Below are 21,492 nucleotides of genomic sequence, written 5' to 3'. Positions count from 1 at the left end.
AGAGAGGGGCTCCCATAGTGCAGCAGCAGGCTGAAGGGCTCCTCAAGCACGGCCAGAGTGGACGCTGAGGTCGAGGAGGCACCGAGATCAAGCGAGGGCTGCTAGCACGTTGTCACCTCTCAATTTTAGTAGAGATGGGGTTTCACCACGTTGGGCCAGGCTGGTCTTGAACTCCCAACCTCATATGATCCACACGCCTCAGCCTCCCAAAGTGCTAGGATTACAGGCATGAGCCACCACACTCAGCCCAAAAATATTTTTTAAATATTACCTACTGTCTGCCAGGTAATGAGTGACATGCATTATGCCTTCTAGCTAATCACCTCCTAGTCACAGGCTAAGTCTTACTAATCTATTTTACAGATGGGCTCCTTGCCTGAGGTCACATGCAAGTAAAGAAGGGAGCAAGATTCTAGGGTAAATCTACCCTTTGTACCAGGTTTTCAATCAGCCTCAGCACTGTTGACATTTCAGGCTGGAGAATTTTCCGTTGTGGGCTGTCCTGTGCATCACAGCAGCATCCTTGGTCTCTACCCACCAGATGCCAGTAGCAGCACCACTCCCTGCCCCCCACAGTGTGACAAACAAAAATGTTTTCAGATACTGCCAAATTTCCCCTGGGGTCAAAATCGTCCCCTGTTGAGAACCACTGATTTAGTCCAAACTAAGTCCTCTGGTCACCTCTATCTTGTGGAATCTAGCACTCCAGAAATGTTTATAAACTTTTGTTAGTCAATAATTATGGAACTGGCATTGAGAGACCTCTAAGCTACACCTAGTCCTGGAAATCTTAATTGAGGAGCTAGGATATAATATTTAAGTGGCTAGTCATATGTTACAAACCATAGCTGATTCAATAAACAAAGCAATAGTAAGGCCCTGCTCTCAATAAGCTTCCTGTTCATATTGAAGAGATCAGACGAACACTTACAAAGCAACTAGAAAATGTAAGACAGATGCCATCTTTTTGCATACCTAAGTGCCAGCCTTAGCTGATTTCATTTAGTCCTCTGTACAGTGCTCAGAAGGAAGAGAGTTTTAGTACCTTCCATTTTACAGATGAGTAAACTGAGGTTCCAAGAGGTGAGAAAAGATCTGTCCAGGATCTAATTACAGGTGAAAGAACTTTATTTACACGTGGGTCTGATCAACTGTGAGCTCCTCCTTGCCTCTCTTCTTGTTTATAAGAGATTGTTTTGACAAAGGGCTGGCTTGTCAGGTTTAGAAAGAAAACAATCAGGAGTGTTCTTGTGGAATATTTTTAGCTCTGAAACTGCTCATTGTGGAGTAGGAAGCCTCAAGAAGGAAGTATTTCAGATGCCTTTGCGAGTCGTTTTTGAAAGAGAGAGACAATTGGAGAAAGCAGTGAGAGGGTCTTTCTGCTGCACCGTCTCTTTAGAAATCAATATAGAGGCACCAGAGGCCATATTCTGAAAGGCACCCTCGGTGGGGTTTGGGAGATGCCCCTTACCAGACGGAGCCTGGAAGCCGCATCCTCCAGGCCCAGGTGGTCTTGAGCAGGCCAACCCTGCCCTCTGCTGACCGTCCTGGGGAAAGCGCCTCTTTGAAGTCCCGCCCTGCTGTGCTTAGTACGCGGTGTGCTAATCGCCCCAGGGAGCTGGAAGCCCAGGAAGCTTGGCACCAAGATCTTGTTAGAAAAATTACACTGTGACATTTTGTTCCTGAAGGAATCTGATAATTGTGAGCAACATCAGGACTGCTGTGTTAGGGAGGCCGAATGGAGCAAGGACTTTGAAGTCAGGAGGATGTGAGTTGGACTCTTACCGTATCCTGAAGTTAATCACCTCCGTTACGCCTCAGTTTCCCCATCTGTAAAGAAAACCTCCTTCATAGAGCTCTTTCGAGGATGATTAAGATGATGCATGAAGAATGGCTGGGCCTGGGCAAACAAAACTAAATACCATCAATAATTAGTAGCTATCACAATTAATCAACATCCTTCCCTTTTCCAAAGTACCTTTTATTGTATCACCTTTGCCTTTGCTTTTGTTGGGGACATCACGTGGACTGAAAATCTCTTGTTGGTCATGTATTCCAGGGTCGTTTTAGCATCAACCTTTATGGAACCGGCCTTTCTTTAACTGAATCTGCCAGATGGATATCACAAGGGAATTACGCTGTCTCTGACATCAAGAAGTCTCCGGTAAGGTTCTACAGACGGGTTGAGAGATGAATTTTGATTTCTTTCTCTCGTTCTTGTCTTTATAACTGTGGTAGTGGTGCTGAGGGAACAAACGAATGTGCTTTCCCACTTAAGCCATTTTGCAGTGTCAGGAAGACCATTTAGGAAATAAACCTAGGGTGCAGTGTTTACATGTGATTAAAGTCTGAGAGCCCTGTTCACTTCTGGTGAATTCTTCCTCAAGAGGTGAACATAGAACCATCCAAGTAATTAGAAAAACCACCTAACCAGGAAGGTAAAAGCAAGAAGAAGCCTCTGTCGAGGGTGTGGCTCAGACATCTTTCAGTTAGCCAGCTTGCAGTTCATTCTGTGAACCAAGGGGAAATGACCTCTTCTTTTATTTAGAATAATTGAAATACAGATGGAGCTAGAAGACAGATAACTTATTAAGTGATATATCTGGAGAGCTAGCGATACACACACAGGGTCTATAATAATAAGTTTTTCACCCTCTAAAATCTGGCTGGTCAAGGTGTGGACTACGCAGTGCATCAGTGTCACCTGGGGTGTGTTGGAAATGCAGGTTCTACGGCCCAGACCCTAGTGAGTCAGAGTCTACAGCTGAACAAGGTCTTAGGTGGTGATGGGTACATGCAGCTTGAGAAGCACTGTGCTGTGCAGGCGGTTCCCGACTTACGACGGTTCCACTTGATTTTTCAACTTCACCATGGTTCAAAAGCAAATCACACAGTAGAAACCCTACTTCGGGTACCCATACAACCGTTCTGTTTTTCACTCAGTACAGTGTTCAATCAATTACACGAAATATTCAACACTTTGTTTTAAAATAGACTTTGTGTTAGATGATTTTGCCCCACTATAAGCTAATGAAAGTGTTTCAAGTATATTTAAGGTAGGCTAGGCTAGGCTGTAATGTTCAGAAGGTTAGAGATATTAAATGCATTTTTGACTTAATGGTATTTTCGACTTGAGATGTGTTTATTGAGACATAACACCATTGTAAATCGAGGAGCATGTCAACTGTGTACTGTTTCTCACCTTGGGTGTATAGTGGAATCACCTGAGGAGTTTTTAAATGCACCTGCCCAGGTCCTTCCCACACAGATGAACTGAATCAGAATCTCTGAGGGTGGGGGAGCCCTGGCAGGAGTAGAATGTAAAGCTGCCCAAATGATTCAGATGTACAGCCAGGTCAGAAACCGCTGCCACTTACAGCCTTCCCTCTGAAGTCCTAAGAGTGTGGGGCAGAAACCCGGCTCATGAAAAAATATGTTTAAGTTTACCCAAGCATGGCCCATTTCTCCAATCCCACCTCAGCCAGGAGCCCTGCCTGGGGTTGCCTCAGAAATGTGGGTAGGGGAAGACAAAGAAGAGAGCTGGGAAAGTAGGGTATTATTACAAGGCAGAACTGCCAGATAAAATACAGGACACCCAGTTAAATTAGAATTTCAAACACACATTGAGGATCACTTGATCCTAAGAGTTCGAGACCAGCCTGGGCAAGGTAGTGAGACCCTGGTTTTGCAAAACCTTTAAAAATCAGCTGGACGTGGTGGTGCATGCCTGCAGTCCCAGCTACTTGGAGGTTGAGGTTGGAGGATCCCTTGAGCCCAGGATGTTGAGGGGGCAGTGAGCCATGATTGCGCCACTGCATTCCAGGCTGGCCTGCAAAGTGAGACACCATCTCTCTTTTTTTTTTTTTCAAGTACACAATGAACATTGTTTACAATAAGTATACTGTTATCATTACATGGGACATAGTTATACTAAACATGTATATGTTGTTTATCTGAAATTCAAATTTAGCCAAGCATCCTGTATTTTTATTTTCTAAATCTGAAAACTCTATTGCAAACACTTCTACCTAATCAAAATAAGAATGTAAAAAAGCAGCTCAACCTGCCTCCCTCACCTAAGAGGAGAAATGTCCAATTGTGACATTCCAGGAAAATCTGTTTCCTGATCTCTTTTTCTAGCTGCCATGATTAAGTTTGTGTCCGTGAAAAAAGCTATCTCACTCTCCCTCTTCTCCATCTAAGCCAATCAGTGACCTCAAATCTGATTAAATAGCCATATTGATTACTTGTAAATTAGTCATTAAATATTTTTCCTTGCACTGAAAGGAGTAAAGATAGAGAGAGAGAGCATGAGCTTTAGAATGTGCCCTGAAATTATGTTCTTCCCCCATTTCTTCCCTCCAAAATCTATATATTATGTTTCTTATCTATTGACAAATAAAAATTGTGTATTTTTATTGTGTACAACATGATGTTTTGAAATACACTGTATGTTTCAGTGACCCAGAACCAAAAAATTTGCCTGTCTAGTGCCGCTGCACTGCAGCCTGGGTGATAGAGTGAGACTCTGTTAAAAAAAATAAGTAAATAAATAAATAAAAATGTGATTGTAGGAAACCCGTGTAGATAAACTGTAACATAAATTATATTTGTTAGCTGGTTACTACTGTTTCAGCCAGAAACTAAAAATAATTAAAGCCAGGAGCACCACCTTATGGAAAGAATGATCACTACATGGGCTGTTCCCCAAGGCTTTTGGGAGATGCCCGGGCTGGAGGGAGCTGGGTATAACAATTGTCTGTCGGCATTTTTTTTTTTCTTATTCTTGGTGTTCTTTGGCAGCTCAGAGAGTCTGAACTCAAAATTAATCTCCAGGGCCTGTCGAGTACTCCTTATGAGTATCTGGCAGCTGGGACTGAGCCCTCTCTAGCCGCCGGCTGTCAGGAGAAATGCTGCCTGACTTCCCCTGTGTGGTCCAGAGAAACATCTCCTAGCGATGCTTCCTGAAAATACGCTTCCACCGCCCAACACATTTGGGAGAAAATGCTAGTATATTGTATTTCATTCCTGAAGAGTCACAGTAAGCATTAGCATGTGAGATGGTACCAAATTATACAGGAAATAAACCTGTGTAACTTTAGCCAGCATTCCACTAAAGCAGTGGTTCTCAAACTCACGAGTGCATCACCATCACCTGCAGGGCTTGTTAAAACACAAGCAGGTGGCCAGACGTGGTGGCTTGTGCCCATAATCCCAGCACTTCGGAAGGCTGAGGCAGGAGGATTGCTTGATCTCAGGAATTCAAGACCAGCTTGGGCAACACAGGGAGACCCAATCTCTACAAAAAAAAAAAAATAGCTGGGTGTGGTGGTGTGCACCTGTAGTCTTAGCTACTCAGGAGGCAGAGGTGAGGAGGAGCCTGGGTGGTCAAGGCTGAAATAAGCCATGATTGCACCACTGCACTCTAGCCTGGGCAACAGAGTGAGACCCCATCTCAAAACAAAACAAAACAATACCCACCACATGATCAGTCTGAGGAGAGGCCAGAAATTGACATCTGTAACCATTTCCCAGATGATGCTGATGCCCCTGATCTGGAGTCACATTTTGAGAACCACTAACCTAAATGAAGCCAACCACAAAACCTTCTTTTCAAAGTTACAGCTTTTAATTTCCCCCAAATAACCAGGGTCCCATGAAACACACTTCAGGAATTGTGCCATATCCTGTTCCCACTCGATACCTACTACGGTCTGGCCCCCCAGGGCCTGTGGCCCAATCTTCTCTGGGATGCTCACACCCTGGCCAGTTATAACACTCTCTTTTCCAAATAGCCCTGTTTCAGCTCTCAAATAATCATTCCTCACTTTCTTTTGCTTTTCTGCCGGGAGCTACAGGGTCGGGGGTTGGGTGGAAAAGAAAACTTCAATTTTCCAAATCTCCTTGGCAATAAAATGTTTTCCCCAAGCAAAACTAAAGGAGAGCTGTAGTCCTTCAGGGTAAAACTAGATATCTGGTACCACTTGGAGAACAGCAACGCTGTCTCACTTCCAAGGGCAAAACTGGCCAAAATCAGTCTCAATATCAAGTTCACTGTTGTGAACAATGGAGAGGACTCTTTCTCTGGTTTACCCTAATTATAGTTAAAATAGCTACTATTTATTGGGCAGCTTACATACATTAAATCTGCATCTTCCTCCCAGCTGTGCCGTCACTGGGAGATTGGAACAACAAGGTGAGAATAAGGTCAAATTCTTGGGATGTTAAGTTGAGCTGGTGGTGGGATCAACCCCTCTAGCCTGTAGCAGCTCAGCCCTCGGTGCCACAATGAAAACCATCAGTGGCTGCAGAGCCCAGAGGTCAAGTATGTGGCCTCTGAAATCTGACCGCCGGAGTCTGTGCCCACTGGCTCTGCCATCTTGGGCAAGTTATTTAACTTCTGGGAAAATGGGGGTGGGGAGAGGGGGAACTCAGTTTGTTCATCTATAAAATAGGGACTGTAGTGGCCCGTTTCTCATTGACTTCTTGTGAAGCATAAATGAAATAAAAATGTAAAGCTGTTGGTATCCTACTGGGTAAATAGCAGGAGCACAAGTATTAGCTATTAATGTTATAACGTTTTCATAGCCCTGAGGCTTGCCACATTGTTTCAGAAGATGACCAAGGTTACTAAGGAAGGGAGCTGGCTTGAGACAGCTGGTGGGAAGGACATCCAAATGCAGTGTAAGCCCAGGCTGGGCCTGTCCACATGGCTGCCACCTGACCCCAGGAATAAGTTGTGTGAAACACCCCTTGGTTGGGGGTGAACTTCTGGGCAAATGCTTTAGCTGCACCAGCTCAGCTAGGGGTCTAGTAAGTTTCTCCTCACTCTGCTTAGATCTCTGCATGAGACACAGACAGACAGAAAGGAGACTATGGGCCAGAGACAAGGGCTGAAAGAAAATGTCAGAATTTCAAGCTCCTCTGTCAGCGATGCGGTATACCCTCAACTCTCCAATGTGCCAGAATGTGAAAGTGCCCTTCAGCGCCACCCAGAATTCCACCACAGCTCCCCATGCCCATTCTCAGAGCTGCCCATTTTGGTCTCCTTCAGGTAGAAGATTCTGGAACAGGCCTTCAGAGACAGGCAGCATGAAAGGATGATCACGTCTTGGCTGGGTGTGAGAGGCGCTTACAGGGCTTTTTGTCTTCCTTGTGTGCCAGGGGAATTTGCAGGGTCAGGGAAGAACTCGGGTCACTGTTCTAAGGGATATATTCTAACAGACATTCCTGTGCTAGAGCATGGGCTGTAAATCAAAGAACTGCTTTGAAATTAAAAAATAACGAAAGTTATATTACCATAGAGGGGATGGATTCAGTTCCTATCCTTCAGTTCACTTGCAAACAGTGGAGTTCAGGCACCTGAAATAAACACACGTGTGTACACACACACATGCTCAGTGCCGTCCACTCTCATATATCGACCTGGGCTACCTCTGAACTTGCTGTCAACTTATGAAAGTCCAACTATCCACCAAGTGTAAAAATCATACCACAGACCAGTAGAGTAAAATGCTGTACATGTACATTTTAGGTAGTCTAATTTTTATTCTATATAGACATTTATACATATATTCATATATAGGTAAGTGTCCAGGGCTATATTCAGGAAAAAAAAAAAAAAACCTATATGCTGTATTTTATGGGCAATTTCAGGGACATTCAAGGGTAAATTTCATTGCACGTAACCTTGACCTTAACAGGCAGATTTTAACCCCTATGATCATTATAATCTCTCTTCATTACTATCTGTATGGATTTTCTTAGCAAAATCCCCACCTCCACCCCCAACTCAGCTTGCTTCTACCCCCAGCACCCTCTGACGACTTTAAATAAGTCTTTAAATAAGCACATTCCAGTCAAAGACATGCTGGTCTTCCCAAATCAAAGAAGCCAATCTGCCCTCCTTATACAGATTGAAAAAAATAGAAGAATTAGTGAAAAGTGTGAAATACAAGCTATTCTTAATGGAACAGAGATTCATTCACTTAATTATATGTAATAGCTTAAACCAGGCTAGCAAAATAGTCATCGAAAAGAGATTTTTAGAAGGCCTGCTTTAATGAAGAAATAAAAATTAGTGTTTTAAGGAATGAGAGTGGGTGCTTCTAATATATTTGTTTTCTGAAATAGACACTGTCTGCTTGACAATTGGGTTTTTGGTATTTACTTGCTCAGTGTGACTGTTTTTATTCTTTAGGATAAATAAGTTTTAGCTCAGCCTTTATCTCAATTAAATAACGGAATCCCAGTTAAGGAGATAGCAGTAATGGTGTAAACCCAGTATTGGATTTATTTTTTTAATTTTATAATTTTATAATTACCCAGACTTTTACTCATTTCCCTGAAAACAGGCTATGATGGATATTTACACATTAAAAATGCCTTTATGATAATAGCAGTTCATATTTATTGAGCACATATATTAGGCCAAGTACTATGCTAAGCACATTACATGCATTATCTCATTTACAGCAAACCTGTGGGGGGGCACTATTATTATCCCTATTTTACAGATGTACCAGGAACTGAGGCATAAAGAGGTTGTTCAAGATGCGGTACAAGCTCCAGGCAGTCTGATTCAGGTTCGCTCCTCTGCTGGGTCAGGAGAGTTTGAGTAAAGCATAAGTTTTGATGATACAGAAGGCATTCTTTGCCTGCCTGTATCGTGAAGGCCCCTGGCCCTATACTTAAGCCTGGTGAGAAAGTTCCTCATGGAAGACCAGTTAGTCTGGCCTCAAATCCAGTCGCTGGTGGCATGGGCCAGCTCCAGAACTACCACAGGCCCCAAAAACCAAGACCAGGTGGGAGGATAGAAATAACTCTCCCAACTCAGTTCCATTCATCATCAAATGCATGCAAATTTTTAAAAATTAAAAGAAATTATTTTGTCCTATTTTATTATTAAACTGGCACTGTTTTTCTTTTGTCTTTCTTTTGTATTTTTATTGGTATATCGTAGTCATACATATTTTTGGTTATACAAGTAATGATTTGTGTATACAACATGTAATGATCAAATCAGGGTAATTGGGATACCCAGCACCTCAAACATTTATCTTTTCCTTGAGGTAGGAACATTACAATTCTTCTAGCTATTTTGACATATGTAATTAATTATTGTTAACTAACTATAGTAAATATATTTATATTAATTAATACATATTATACTATATTATATTGTTTTATTGTAATATATAGTATATATCACACATAAGATTATCATAATACTTTATATTTTATATATAAATATATAAAAATATGTATAATTTTATACATAAATTTTATATAAATATTTATTATATTTACATATTATATTGTTAAATATAATTTTTCTACTGTACTATCAAATGCTATAACTTGGCTGGGCACGGTGGCTTATGCCTGTAATCTCACACTTTGGGAGGCTGAGACAGGCAGATCAGTTGAGGTCAGGAGTTTGAGACCAGCCTGGCCAACATGGTAAAACCCTGTCTCTACTAAAAATACAAAAATTAGCCAGATGTGGTGGCACACACCTGTGATCCCAGCTACTCAGGAGGCTGAGTCAGGAGAATCACTTGAACCCGAGAGGCGGAGGTTGCAAAGAGCCGAGATCGTGCCATTGCACTCCAGCCTGAGTGACAAGAGTAAGACTCCGTCTCAAAAAAAGAAAAAAATAAAATACTATAACTTATTTCTTCTGATTATATTTTTGTATTCATCTTTCTTTTTTTCAAGTGAGATTATCCATTGTTTTCAAGAGGCTTTCTTAGTTTGGCTGTGTGAAGCACATCTTCATGACTTTTGACCTAGTTCTGAGAATGTAACCCTAAAAAATCCTAAAATGTGGGCACAAATACATTCATCATAGTGTTATTTCCAGAAGTGGAAAATATGAAATATTGTGCAGGCGCAGAGGGTGGAGGGGTGGAATTATGTGACATGGTAGTTATACAAAATGGAATATGAGGCCACAATTAAACAAGGACTTTTTCATAGCATGGTAACGCATAAGGGGACCTGATTAGCAGGGCATTCTTAACTGCAGTTCCAAAAGAAGAATTCAGCTTCAGCCTTTCATTCATTCATTCATTTAACAACTGTATATTTCATATCATTATGAGCCACACATTGTGGTAGGTTCTGGATACTCCCAGGTTTTAACAAGATATTGGTCTTGTCATAATGGAGCTGACATTCCAGTAGGAAGACAGATGTTAAAGAAAGAATTACCCAATTACAGGGTGCTTTGCAGCAGATAACCAGGTCAGGAAGGTTTCTCAGAGGAAATGGGCTTTGAACTGAGTTCTGAAGAATTTACCAGGCCAAAGTTGAGGTGGTACAGTATGCACAGAGAGGGAGAGGAGAACTTCAATCAGAGAGATTGGCATATGCAAAGGCCTGGTAATGTAAGGGACATATCAGAACAACAACTAAAAGAAATGCATGTGTTGAGTAGAGAATGGTACCAGATGAATCTGCAGAGGCAAAGACAGACTCTAAGGATTGCGGGTCTTTAGGAGTTGGCATACTTTGTCTACAAAGTTCCAGATAGTAAAGATTTTAGTCTTGAAGGGCCAAGAGGCAAAATCAATGATATTATGTATGTATTTGTATGTCAAGAGAGAAAATAAATTTATACAAAATTTTTTTATTGGTTAAATTCAAAATACAATTATAATAACTGAGTATAGTTTTTTCTAATACAGATCACCTGAGGAGATGAATGGGATATTGGGGGAGGAAAATATTTTGCTCAATTAGTGTTCTTTATTATCAAAAGAGATTGTAAATGTTTATCTGTTAATGCTGACCTGAAATGAGATATTATATATTTCAATCTTTCTAAATGCCTTTCAGCATGCATTGATATTGCCAAACACTGATATCTGTCCATAACCATATAATGTTAATTAAACATATTCATGACTTGGCAGGCATGTATAGAATTCTATTAGAGTTTTCTCTTGATATTTGCCTTTTAGCATGTCACTACATTGCATATTAATCACTTGCAATTAAACATGAGATAGAAGCTCCTCAATTGTTAGTTAAATGGATTTTGACATATAAAGATTTCCTTTGCATTTATATCAAAGTCTGAAAAACAGTGCTGGAACTGCAGTTTAAGTTCAAAAAATATATAATAGAGAAGTCATTTCCTGTTTTAACTTTTGACAGCATGGAAAGTGTATAAAACAGTCTATGATCCAAACAGTGTTGTCAATGAAATTACTTTATCACAGTGTAAGTTTTGCCTGTAAGAACAGTGCCTTGTAATTTTAGATACAATCCATTAAGAAACATGATCAACTCTGAAGCAAAAGCTAATATTCAGAGCCATTAAGTGTTGAATTACAGTGATTGAGAACAGTTCTAGTTCAAAAAATTTTAATCTTGACCCTGAGCTCAAAAATCAAAATAAAACTTTACCCTACTGCTAAACCATCAAATTGCTGTGTAGTAGGACAAGTCAAGGTGTTGAGCTTTCAGTTCTGACAAAAAAAATCACAAAATGGATGATGGGTAAGTCCGTGATAGAAAATAAAGTTCACTATTGACACTACTAGTTCTATAGCACTTGATAGATCAAATATTTTCCACAAAGTACCAGGTAATGAATAGTACAGTGAAGAACCATAGGTTTTAAACACCTAACAGTTTCATAAGCTTTGTACATTTGTCCAAATAAAACTTTTTATGTTCCACACATAATTTTTACTACCATCAGTTGTCAACACATCTTAGCAGATTCCACGTCAGTTGTTTTGCAGTTCTTTCCCAACCTTTTTGAAATATTCTCACCTGTACTTGTTCCACAAACTATTCCACTAGTTCCACTAGACTCTTCTCCTCAAAGAAATGATAACACTTGAATAACATCAGTAATATGTGTGGACCCATCAAGAGCCAGTGAAAACCACTCAAAATAATCTGCTTTGTTTTTTTTAATTGACTGTTGATGTGGTTCCCACTGTTATTAGCTTTTCAAGCAATAGTCGTTGCCAAAAGGGTAGTTAAGTTTATTTTCTCTGGACACGTTTCTTCAGATATTGCAGTTAAACAGGATTTAATGAACTCACCATTGGTAAATTGTTTTCTTTGCTTGGCTAACAAATGAGCAACTTGGAAACTTACTCATTTTCATTTTTTTTTTATTTTTTGTGGAGGGATTATGCTATGCTGGGATATTCCATTTTAAATTTTCTAAATTTTTGACCATTGTTTTTCTGTGAATTGGGAATATTGTGATGAGTATTTAGTTTGGTGATGGTATATATTGTATTCTTTTAGCACAGCTATAGTGTCATTTCATAATAATCATAATGCTTTGTCATCTAAATTTGATAACAAAATAATCCACATGCCATTGTACGTTAAAAGGGCAACATTCAAAGTCTACTTCCTCTTCTTTTCTTATTTGTCATAATGGTATACTCTGGTAATAAGCACATAAAGTGTAATGATCTAGCAATACACACATCACTCAAAACACTCTCAAGTTAAAACAATGTCACTGTGATTTGTTGTGCACCAAGAAGTAGTATGAAGCTGAGACTCAATTCTGTTTTTGCATCGTGAAAGCAGCTATAGACATCAGGTAAATTAATGAATGTGGCTGTGTTCCAATAAAACTTTATTAATAGACACTGAAATTTGAATTTCATATGATTTTATGTGTCAAGAAATATTAGTTTGGGTTTACTTTTTCTCAATTATTTAAAAATATAAAAATCATCCTTAGCTTGCAAGCCATATAGAAACAGGTGGTAGGGTGGATTTGGCTCACAGGCTGAAGTTTGCCAGCCCCTGCTTTAGACCATGGTGAGTGTGTTGGGCTTCACGTCAGTTCAGAAGGCCTGCTCACTGTGTGTATAAGAACGTTTTTCCAAAAAGCCAGTGCAGGCCCTGAAAACATTAACCAAGCAGGTAGCCTAAGATGATGCATCTCCTTGCAGGATGGTACCCGAGTCATAGGGAAATGCGGTGGTTACTGTGGGAAATGCACTCCATCCTCTGGTACTGGCCTGGAGGTGCGAGTTTTATAGCTAAGGTAAGTAGTCCTATGTCTGTCTGTCTGTCTTTTATTTTTTTCTGTAGCCTATATGAGCAAATGTGGGAGGATCGGGCAGAGTTACAGTTAAGCATCTTGAAGCTGACCCAATACTGTTCTGCCTTTTTAATCTCCTGCTTCTCTGTCCTCACGTGACTGAAGCCATCAGTTCTCTACTGTTTAACATGGGTTCCCCTCTACAGAGCTGGCCTATTTATTTATTTGCTTTTAGATTTTAGATTCAGGAGGTACATGTGCAAGTTTATTAGGCTGATACAATGTGTTGAGATGTAGGCTTCGTTTGAACCCATCACCCAAATGGTGAACGTGGTATCCAATAGGTAGTTTTCCCTTTCCTTCCTCCTCCCTTTTGGAGTCACCAGTGTCCATTATTTCAATCTTTATGTCCATGTGTACCCAATGTTCTACTCCCACTTAATAAGCAAGAGCATGTGGTATTTGGTTTTTTGTTTCTATGTTAATTCACTTAGGAAAATGGCCTCCAGCTGCATCCATATTGCTGCAAAGGACATGATTTCATTCTTTTTTATGGCTGCATAGTATTCCATCATGTATACAGACCACAATTTTTAAATCCAATTCACCATTAATGGGCACCTAGGTTGATTCTACGTTTGCTATTGTGAATAGTGCTGCAATAAACATGTGAGTGTAGGTGTCTTTTTGGTCGAATGATTTATTTTCTTTTAGATTTATACCCAGTAATGGATTGCTGGGTCTATTTTAGGTTGTTCTATTTTAGTTCTTTAAGAAATCTCCAAACTACTTTTCACAGAGGTTGAACTAATTTACGATCCCATCTACAGTGTATTCCATTTTTTCCTGCAATCTCACCAATATCTGTTATCTTTTTACTTTTTAAGAATAACCATTCTGATTGGCATGAGATGTTATCTTTCTGTTGTTTTGACTTGCATTTATCTGATGATTAGTGATGTTCAGCATTTTTTCATGTATTTGTTGACTGCTTGTGTGTCTTCTTTTGAGAGGTGTCTGTCCGTGTCCTTTGCCCACTTTTTAATAGGGTCGTTTGTTTTTTTCTTGTTGATTTGCTTAAGTTTCTTATAGATTCTGGATATTATTCCTGTGTCAAATGTTTAGGTTAAAAATGTTTTCTCCTATTCTGTAGGTTTTCTGTTTATTCTGTTGATAGTTTCTTTTGATGTGCAGAAGCTCTTTAGTTTAGTTAGGTCTCCGTTACCAATTTTTGTTTTGTTGCATTTGCTTTTGAGGACTTAGTCATAATTTCTTTGCCTAGGCCAATGTTCAGAAGAGTATTTCCTGGGTTTTCTTCTAGAATTTTTATGGTTTGAAGTCTTACATTTAAGTCTTTAATGTATCCTGAGTTATTTTTTGTATATGGTAAGAGGTAGGGGTTCAATTTGATTCTCCTGTGTATGGTTAGCCAGTTTTTCCAGCATCATTTATTATAGGGTGTGCTTTCCCCATTATTTATTTTTGTTGACTGTGTTGAAGTCCAGTTGGTTATAGATGTATAGCTTTATTTCTGGGTTCCTTATTCTGTTCCATTAATTTATGTGTCTATAGTAGTACCAGTACCATGCTGTTTTGGTTACCTTTGGTTTGCTGCCTTAGAGTACCATTTGAAGTCCGGTAATATGATACCTCTGGCTTCATTCTTTTTGCTTAGGATTGCTTTTGCTTTTAGACTCTGCTTTGGTTCCATATCAATTTTAGAATAGTAGTTCTTCTAACACTATGAAGAATAACATTGGTAATTTGATAGGAATTTTGTTGAATCTGTAGATTTCTTTGAGCAGTATGGACATTTTAATGCTCTTGATTCTTCCAGTAGATAAGCATGGAACGTTTTCTATTTGTGTCATCTATGATTTCCTTAAGCAATGTTTATAGTTCTCCTTGTAGAGCTCTTTTACCTGCTTGGTTAGATGTATTCCTAGGTATTTTATTCCTTTTGTGGTGATTATAAATTGGATTGCATTCTTTATTTGGTTCTCAGCTTGAATGTTATTTATGTATAGAAATGCTCCTGATTTTTGTAGATTTATTTTGCATCCTGAAAATTTACCGAAGTCATTTATCAGGTCTAGGAATCTTTTGGTGGAATCTTCAGGGTTTTCTCTGTATAGAATCATATTGTCAGTGAAGGAAGATAATTTGACTTCCTCTTTTCCTGTTTTGATGCCTTTTCTTTCTTTCTCTTGCCTGATTGCTGTGGCTAAGATTTCTAATACTATGTTGAATAGGAGTGGTGAGAGTACACATTCTTGTCTTGTTCCGATTCTTAGGAGGAATGCTTCCAACTTTTGCCTATTAAGTATGATATTGGCTGTGGGTTTATTAGAGATGGCTTTTATTATTTTGAGGTATGTTCTTTTGATGTCTTATTCCTTGTAGGTTTTTATCATGAAGGAATGTTGGATTTGATCAAATGCTTTTTCTGCATCTGTTGATATGATCATATGTTTTTGTTTTTAATTGTGTGGTGAATCACATTTATTGATTTGCATATGTTGAATGATCCCTGCCTCCCAAGAATAAAGTCCACTTGATCATGGTAGATTATCTTTTTGGTATGTTGCTGGATACAGTTTGCTAGTATTTTGTTGAGGATTTTCATGTCAGTGTTCATCAGGGATATTAGTCTTTAGTTTTCTTTTTTTGTTGTGTCTTTGCCAGGTATTGGTATCGGGATGATACAGGTTTCATAGAATGAGTTAGGAAGGAATATCTCTTCTTCGATTTTTAAAAAATTGTTTCAATAGGATTGGTACCAGCTCTTTGCAGAGCTTATTTAAAATGCTGTTTATTGGGCTTGATCTCTAGGGGTCCTACTTCATTAGGTCTCTAGTGGATTCAGGGATCTGTAATTTTGATAAAGGGAATTCTAATGCAAGTGAATCACAGCTCATCCTTTGAGAAATACTTCCCAAGAATGTAATAGTAAAACCACAATGGCATTTGTTGAGCAATATTTCATTGAATCCGCACAACAAAACTGTGTGGAGGAGCTGCTATTTTACATATGAGGAAGCTGAGGCCCACAACAATTAAGTAACTTGCTTAAGATCATGATGAGGCTGGGCATGGTGGCTCATGCCTATAATTCCAGCACTTTGGGAAGCTGTGGCAGGCAGATCACTTGAGGTCAGGAGTTTGAGACCAGCCTGGCCAACATGGTAAAACCCCATCCCTACTATAAATTGAAAATTTAGCTGGGTGTGTTGGCACATGCCTGTAGTCCTAGCTACTTTGGAGCCTGAGGCAGGAGAATCACTTTAACCTGGGAGGCAGAGGTTGCAGTCAGCCTAGATCACGCCACTGCACTCCAGCGTGGGTGACAGAGTAAGACTCTGTCTCAAAATAAAAAATAAAAAAAAATAAACAAATAAAAGGTAATGATGAATTCCCTTGGCAGAACTCAGAGTGTCCTACACTAAAGCCAGTGCTCTTAATCACTCCACTGTGCCACACCCCTGTTAACTCATAGTGTGGTCCAAGAACCAGCATGATCAGTTTTACCTAGGAACTTGTTAGAAATGCTCAATGTCAGGCCTCACCCTATATCTGTGAAATCAGAATCTGCATTTTAACAAAGTCCACAGGAGTCATGCATGTTAAAGTCTGGCAATCCCTGACCTAAGTACATTATGCCAGAAAGTGATTCTTCTGCTGAATATAAGACAGAATTGGTCACTCTTTTTATCATCCCAGTGACTTCAGCTACAAGGGATGAACTCAACCAATTCATGTGACCCTCCTGCATCTTCTCTCAAGCTTCCAGTAGCCTATTACCATGTAAGGCTCTTGAAGATCCTGATGCAACAGTGCCTATTTGACATTTAGGATTATTTCTGTTGCAAGGAGCTAACGAAATGAAGGAAATTTATTATCTTAAGTAACTGAGATATCCAAGAAGTATGCTAGCGTCAGGCATGGCTAGATCCAGAAGTTCAGTCATCAGTACTCTTTCTTTCCTCATCAATCAGCAATTATTGCCTCTTAAATGGCTTCATTCTCAGACAGATTATCGCCCCCACACCATGGTCCTGGGCAGCTCTAGGATTACCTCATTCTTACAACTCATGATTCAAGTAAACACTCATCCCCTAGCATACGTTCTGCAAAATAACTCTGTTTAGCCCTGGTTAGGTCACATGGTCACTTTTGAACCAATCACAGCATCCAAGGATCTGAGATCATATACCTACCTAGAGTCAGGTGATCGACAGCTTCAGTTGGAAGAGGGATGGTTCCCAAAGGACAAGAAGGTATTTTGTTATCAGAAAGGGGGAGATGGGATGGAGGCGTGCAAAAGTCAGCAGGTATCCACTAGAGATCACCATTATATATGTACTTTATATATTTTATATATAAGAAGATAAACTTTGTATGTATATGTAGTAAATTTTATGCATAAGTACAGATATACAATATTTACATATATAAACATATATTTATAGAAAAAAGACTAGAAGGAAATACCAAAATACCAATATATGAAGAGCAGTTATCTCAGGTAAGGGGATTTCAGGCTAGTGGGTTTTCAAATTTTATTGTTTATTACTTCCCTGAAACTTCCATGTTTCTTACAGCAAACAAACATTACTTTTAAAATCTAGGGCCAGCTGTGGTGGTTCATGCCTATAATCTCAGCACTTTGGGAGGCTGAGGCAGGAGGATTACTTGAGTCCAGGATTTTGAGACCAGCCTGGGCAACATAGTGAGACCCCCATTTCTGCAAAAAAATAAAAAATAAAATTAATTAGCTGGGCATGATGGTACACACCTGTAGACCCAGCTACTTGGGAGGCTGACATGGGAAGATTGCCTGCCCAGGAGGTCAGGGCTGCAGTGAGCCATGATCATGCCATTGCACTCCAGCCTCAGTGACAGAGTGAGACTGTGACTCAGAAAAAATAAAAATAAAATCTAGACAAAATAATAGGTGTTAATTTTAAATTATATATGTAAAAATGTATCAGTTGCCTATTATAGCATTTGAGGCAGAAGGTTTATATTTTCTGGTTTGTTTATTTCAGGTGCTTTGAAGAGGAAGCCATTATGGGATGGATGAAGGATAGTAATGCAATACCTCCACCTTGATTTGGGTGCATGTGTGTATGTGTGTGTGTGTGCATGTTGACTTGTATGCTTGTGTGTGTGTAAATGTGTGTACATATACATATATACACATACATATATACACATATATGTGTGTATGTATATATGTGGACTATCCTAATGATGTAAAGTTTAATATTTATGTTTGAAATTATTTATTGTGATGTAATATTTTTGTACGTAAAATGATTCTATTATGACTGCCTTTGCATGTAGTAATATGACAAAGTGATCCTTCATTATCACGGTACACTATTGTTTACTTTTCATCTGTAAATGTTTTATTGTTACTTTTTTTAAATGGATTTTTTTTAAAACAACCTAGCCGTCATCAAGGTGCTATAAGAGTTGTATAAAAGGTATTTCTGGCATTTCTAGGCAAGTATCAGCCAACAAGTATGTTAGTGATATCACAGATTGTACCAACTATTAACTATGTTAAATATGTATTCAGTTTCATGTGATCTCTGGGAAAAAAAATATGCTGCCTTGGTGCTAATATTGTATGTATTTAAATGATAATCTGACTCAGAAATATAAACACTTTCAATGAAAGGGAGGAACAGAAGGACAATTTCCAGTGCACAGAATCACTTGGATGAAATAAGACCAGCTCTTACCCTTATTTTTGGACATGCCTTTTTTGGAAGAGACTTGGACTTTATCCTTATTGTTGTTAGTGTTGTTAATATTCTTTGCTTCAGCCCATGGTGCCTTGGTCTCTCTACAATCAAATGGAGGATCCCCCACGCAGCTTCATTACAGAGTGATATTGGGAAAGTGAGATCATCTCACCATTTTGCCAAGATACTCTAAAATTACATCCAAGTTTACCAGTAGAAAGACAGAGGATGCACAGAATGGGTGTGACCTTCAGCTTACCAGCACACCTGGAGAAGTTCAGAACCAGGTTCTGAATCATCAGGATTGCCTTTTGCATGAAAACATTGGCTGGTGACATGACTTCTCTTCAGGCCATGAGCCTAACACCCTGCCAGTTTTCATGGCCGCTGCAGTAATGGACGTTTGTGTGAAGAAATGAACTGTGGAATACAAAATGCTTTGAGTCTTTCCAATTGTTCATTAATTCACTTTTTGTTACTTCTTTCCAAAATGGAAGTGCTGAAGCCATGGTCTTTCTGCCCTTCCAAACTGATGAAGAGAAGTCTTTGCCAATGGTCCATGGAAGACACTTGGTTTGAGAAATCCTGCCCACTTCCAAAGACCAAAGAGATTAGGAAAAGCCTGGCAGTATTCTCCAACTCCAAGCAAGCTCTAGAGTGCTCCAGGAAAAGTTATACTTGGTATATGAATAAGTATTATTCTCCATTATTAATATGTTCTGAAAATATATTATGAATAAATACATCACCACACCCAAACCATTTGTGTTTCGCATAGTTTCTGGACTCTTGATTCGAGTTGGAGTAAGAACGTCTCTAGTTTCCAGATTGAGAAGAAGTGAAGATTTTATTGATTTCATTTATTATAATTGCAATTCTAAAGACAGATAGGGATGAGGATTGTCCATAAGATCTGTCTTTTCATCATGGAAGTCAATTAAAGTGGTTCTTCTGGAAACTGGGAATTTTCCCCTCTTGGGAAACAAATGAGCAAACAAAACAAAATATTTATGTGCACTTTGGGTGCTCAATTGTTCATTTTGTGTGTAGTTCCTACCCTGTATGGTGTCCAAGGAAAAATGAGAGCTTTCTAAACATGTCTACTAGAAGCAAATGATAATCAAACAGCCACCATATGCCAGGCCTTTTACTTTTATTGTTTCACCTCATCCTCACAACCACAAAATACACCAAGGAGACAGAGCCTTAGAGTTGCAAATAGGCTCAAGTTCACACACAGTGAATAAGTAGTCATCTCCCAAAGAAGAACTCTGTTTGGCTCTGATTGGGTCACATGACCACTTCTGGACCAATCACAATATCAAGGGACCTGGGATCCTGTGCTAGTCTAGAGTCAGGTGATCAACAGCTTCAACTGAAAAAGAGATGGTTTCCAGAAGAGAAAAGGGGAGATGGGATGGAGACATGAAAAAAGAAGCAGGCATCCACTCAAATTCCCATTTTGTGTGTGTGTGTGTGTGTGTGTGTGTGTGTGTGTGTGTGTGAGAGAGAACACATGCATGTGCCTGTGTACAAACTCCAAACCCCAGAGCTTACACCAAAGTCCCCACCCCTTGCCATCACTCAGCATCATTTGAGGCTTCAGTTCTCGTCCTTTCTCTGGTGTTTACTAACTGTATGATCTTGAGCCTTAGTTTTTTTCATGTGTAAAATGAGGCTATTGATAGTCTTCCCACTTACTTTCCAGGATAAAGTGTTTTCTCATATCCTTTTCAGCCCTGCATCAGTGCTAGCAAAATAGCTGCCCTCAAAATGTGCATCAGCAAGCTTAAGCTGACAGCAGTGAAGGCATGGGCTCCGTAATCAGTTAGGAATTGTGTTCAGCAGCTAATTACAGAGATCTGACTGCAATCAATGGCTCACATATTTAAAAGTGTATTTCAGGCCGGGCGTGGTGGCTCACGCCTGTAATCCCAGCACTTTGGGAGGCCGAGGCGGGTGGATCACGAGGTCAGGAGATCGAGACCATCCTGGCTAACACAGTGAAACCCCGTCTCTACCAAAAATACAAAAAAAACCCCAAAAAATTAGCCGGGCATGGTGGCGGGCGCCTGTAGTCTCAGCTACTTGGGAGGGTGAGGCAGGAGAATGGCATAAACCTGGGAGGTGGAGCTTGCAATGAGCTGAGATCGTACCACTGCACTCCAGCCTGGGCGACAGAGCGAGACTCTGTCTCAAAAAAAAAAAAAAAGAAAAAAAGTGTATTTCATTGTTATGTAAAAGTATATTTCATTGTTATGTAGGAGGTAGGCAGTCCAGAACTAGCATGGCAGCTCCACGACTTCATCAGGGACAGAGTTCATTTCTCTTTCTCCTCTCTTCATTCTTCCATATTTCAGTATGACTGTTGGAGCTCCAGCAATCACTCCCAAATTTCCAGGCGACAGGAAAAAAAAAAAAAAAACTAGGAGTAGGGGGAAGGGTAGAAAGTGGCGTATTTTCAGTTCTCTATTGTTCTTTTAAAGAAGTTTTTCAGAAACCTTACCTAACATATTTTACTTATATCTCCTTAGTCAGAATTTAGTCATGTGGTTGTAGGAGTACTGGAGAAATGGGGTTGTTTCACACGGTACATTGCCATAGAAAATAAAATGAGGGATCTGTTCCTAGGAAAGAAAGCAAAATGAATTTGAAAGAGGCAATTAAAAGTCTCTGCAATAGATCAAGTACAGAGATTGAAGAGAG

The 21,492-nt window shown here is 39.6% G+C and overlaps 1 protein-coding gene across 2 annotated transcripts in view; it reads left to right on the top strand.

The window, feature by feature from the left end:
* The window catches only part of ADAMTS9 (ADAM metallopeptidase with thrombospondin type 1 motif, 9), a 185,666-nt gene extending 166,121 nt beyond the window's left edge, over window positions 1–19,545 (top strand). For both annotated transcript variants that reach the window (XM_011980349.1, XM_011980348.1), the window contains 3 exons: window positions 2,060–2,164; window positions 12,942–13,036; window positions 18,082–19,545. In XM_011980349.1, the coding sequence (XP_011835739.1) occupies window positions 2,060–2,164; window positions 12,942–13,031 (195 nt within the window). In that variant the 3' untranslated portion in view covers window positions 13,032–13,036; window positions 18,082–19,545. The remainder of the gene's footprint in view (window positions 1–2,059; window positions 2,165–12,941; window positions 13,037–18,081) is intronic.
* The last annotated feature ends 1,947 nt before the right edge of the window (window positions 19,546–21,492 follow it).

Source organism: Mandrillus leucophaeus, unplaced genomic scaffold (assembly GCF_000951045.1).
Source record: "Mandrillus leucophaeus isolate KB7577 unplaced genomic scaffold, Mleu.le_1.0 Scaffold210, whole genome shotgun sequence".
Taxonomy (NCBI): Eukaryota; Metazoa; Chordata; class Mammalia; order Primates; family Cercopithecidae; genus Mandrillus; species Mandrillus leucophaeus.
Note: the sequence above shows the minus strand (reverse complement) of the source record. Positions and strands in the feature narration are given on the sequence as shown.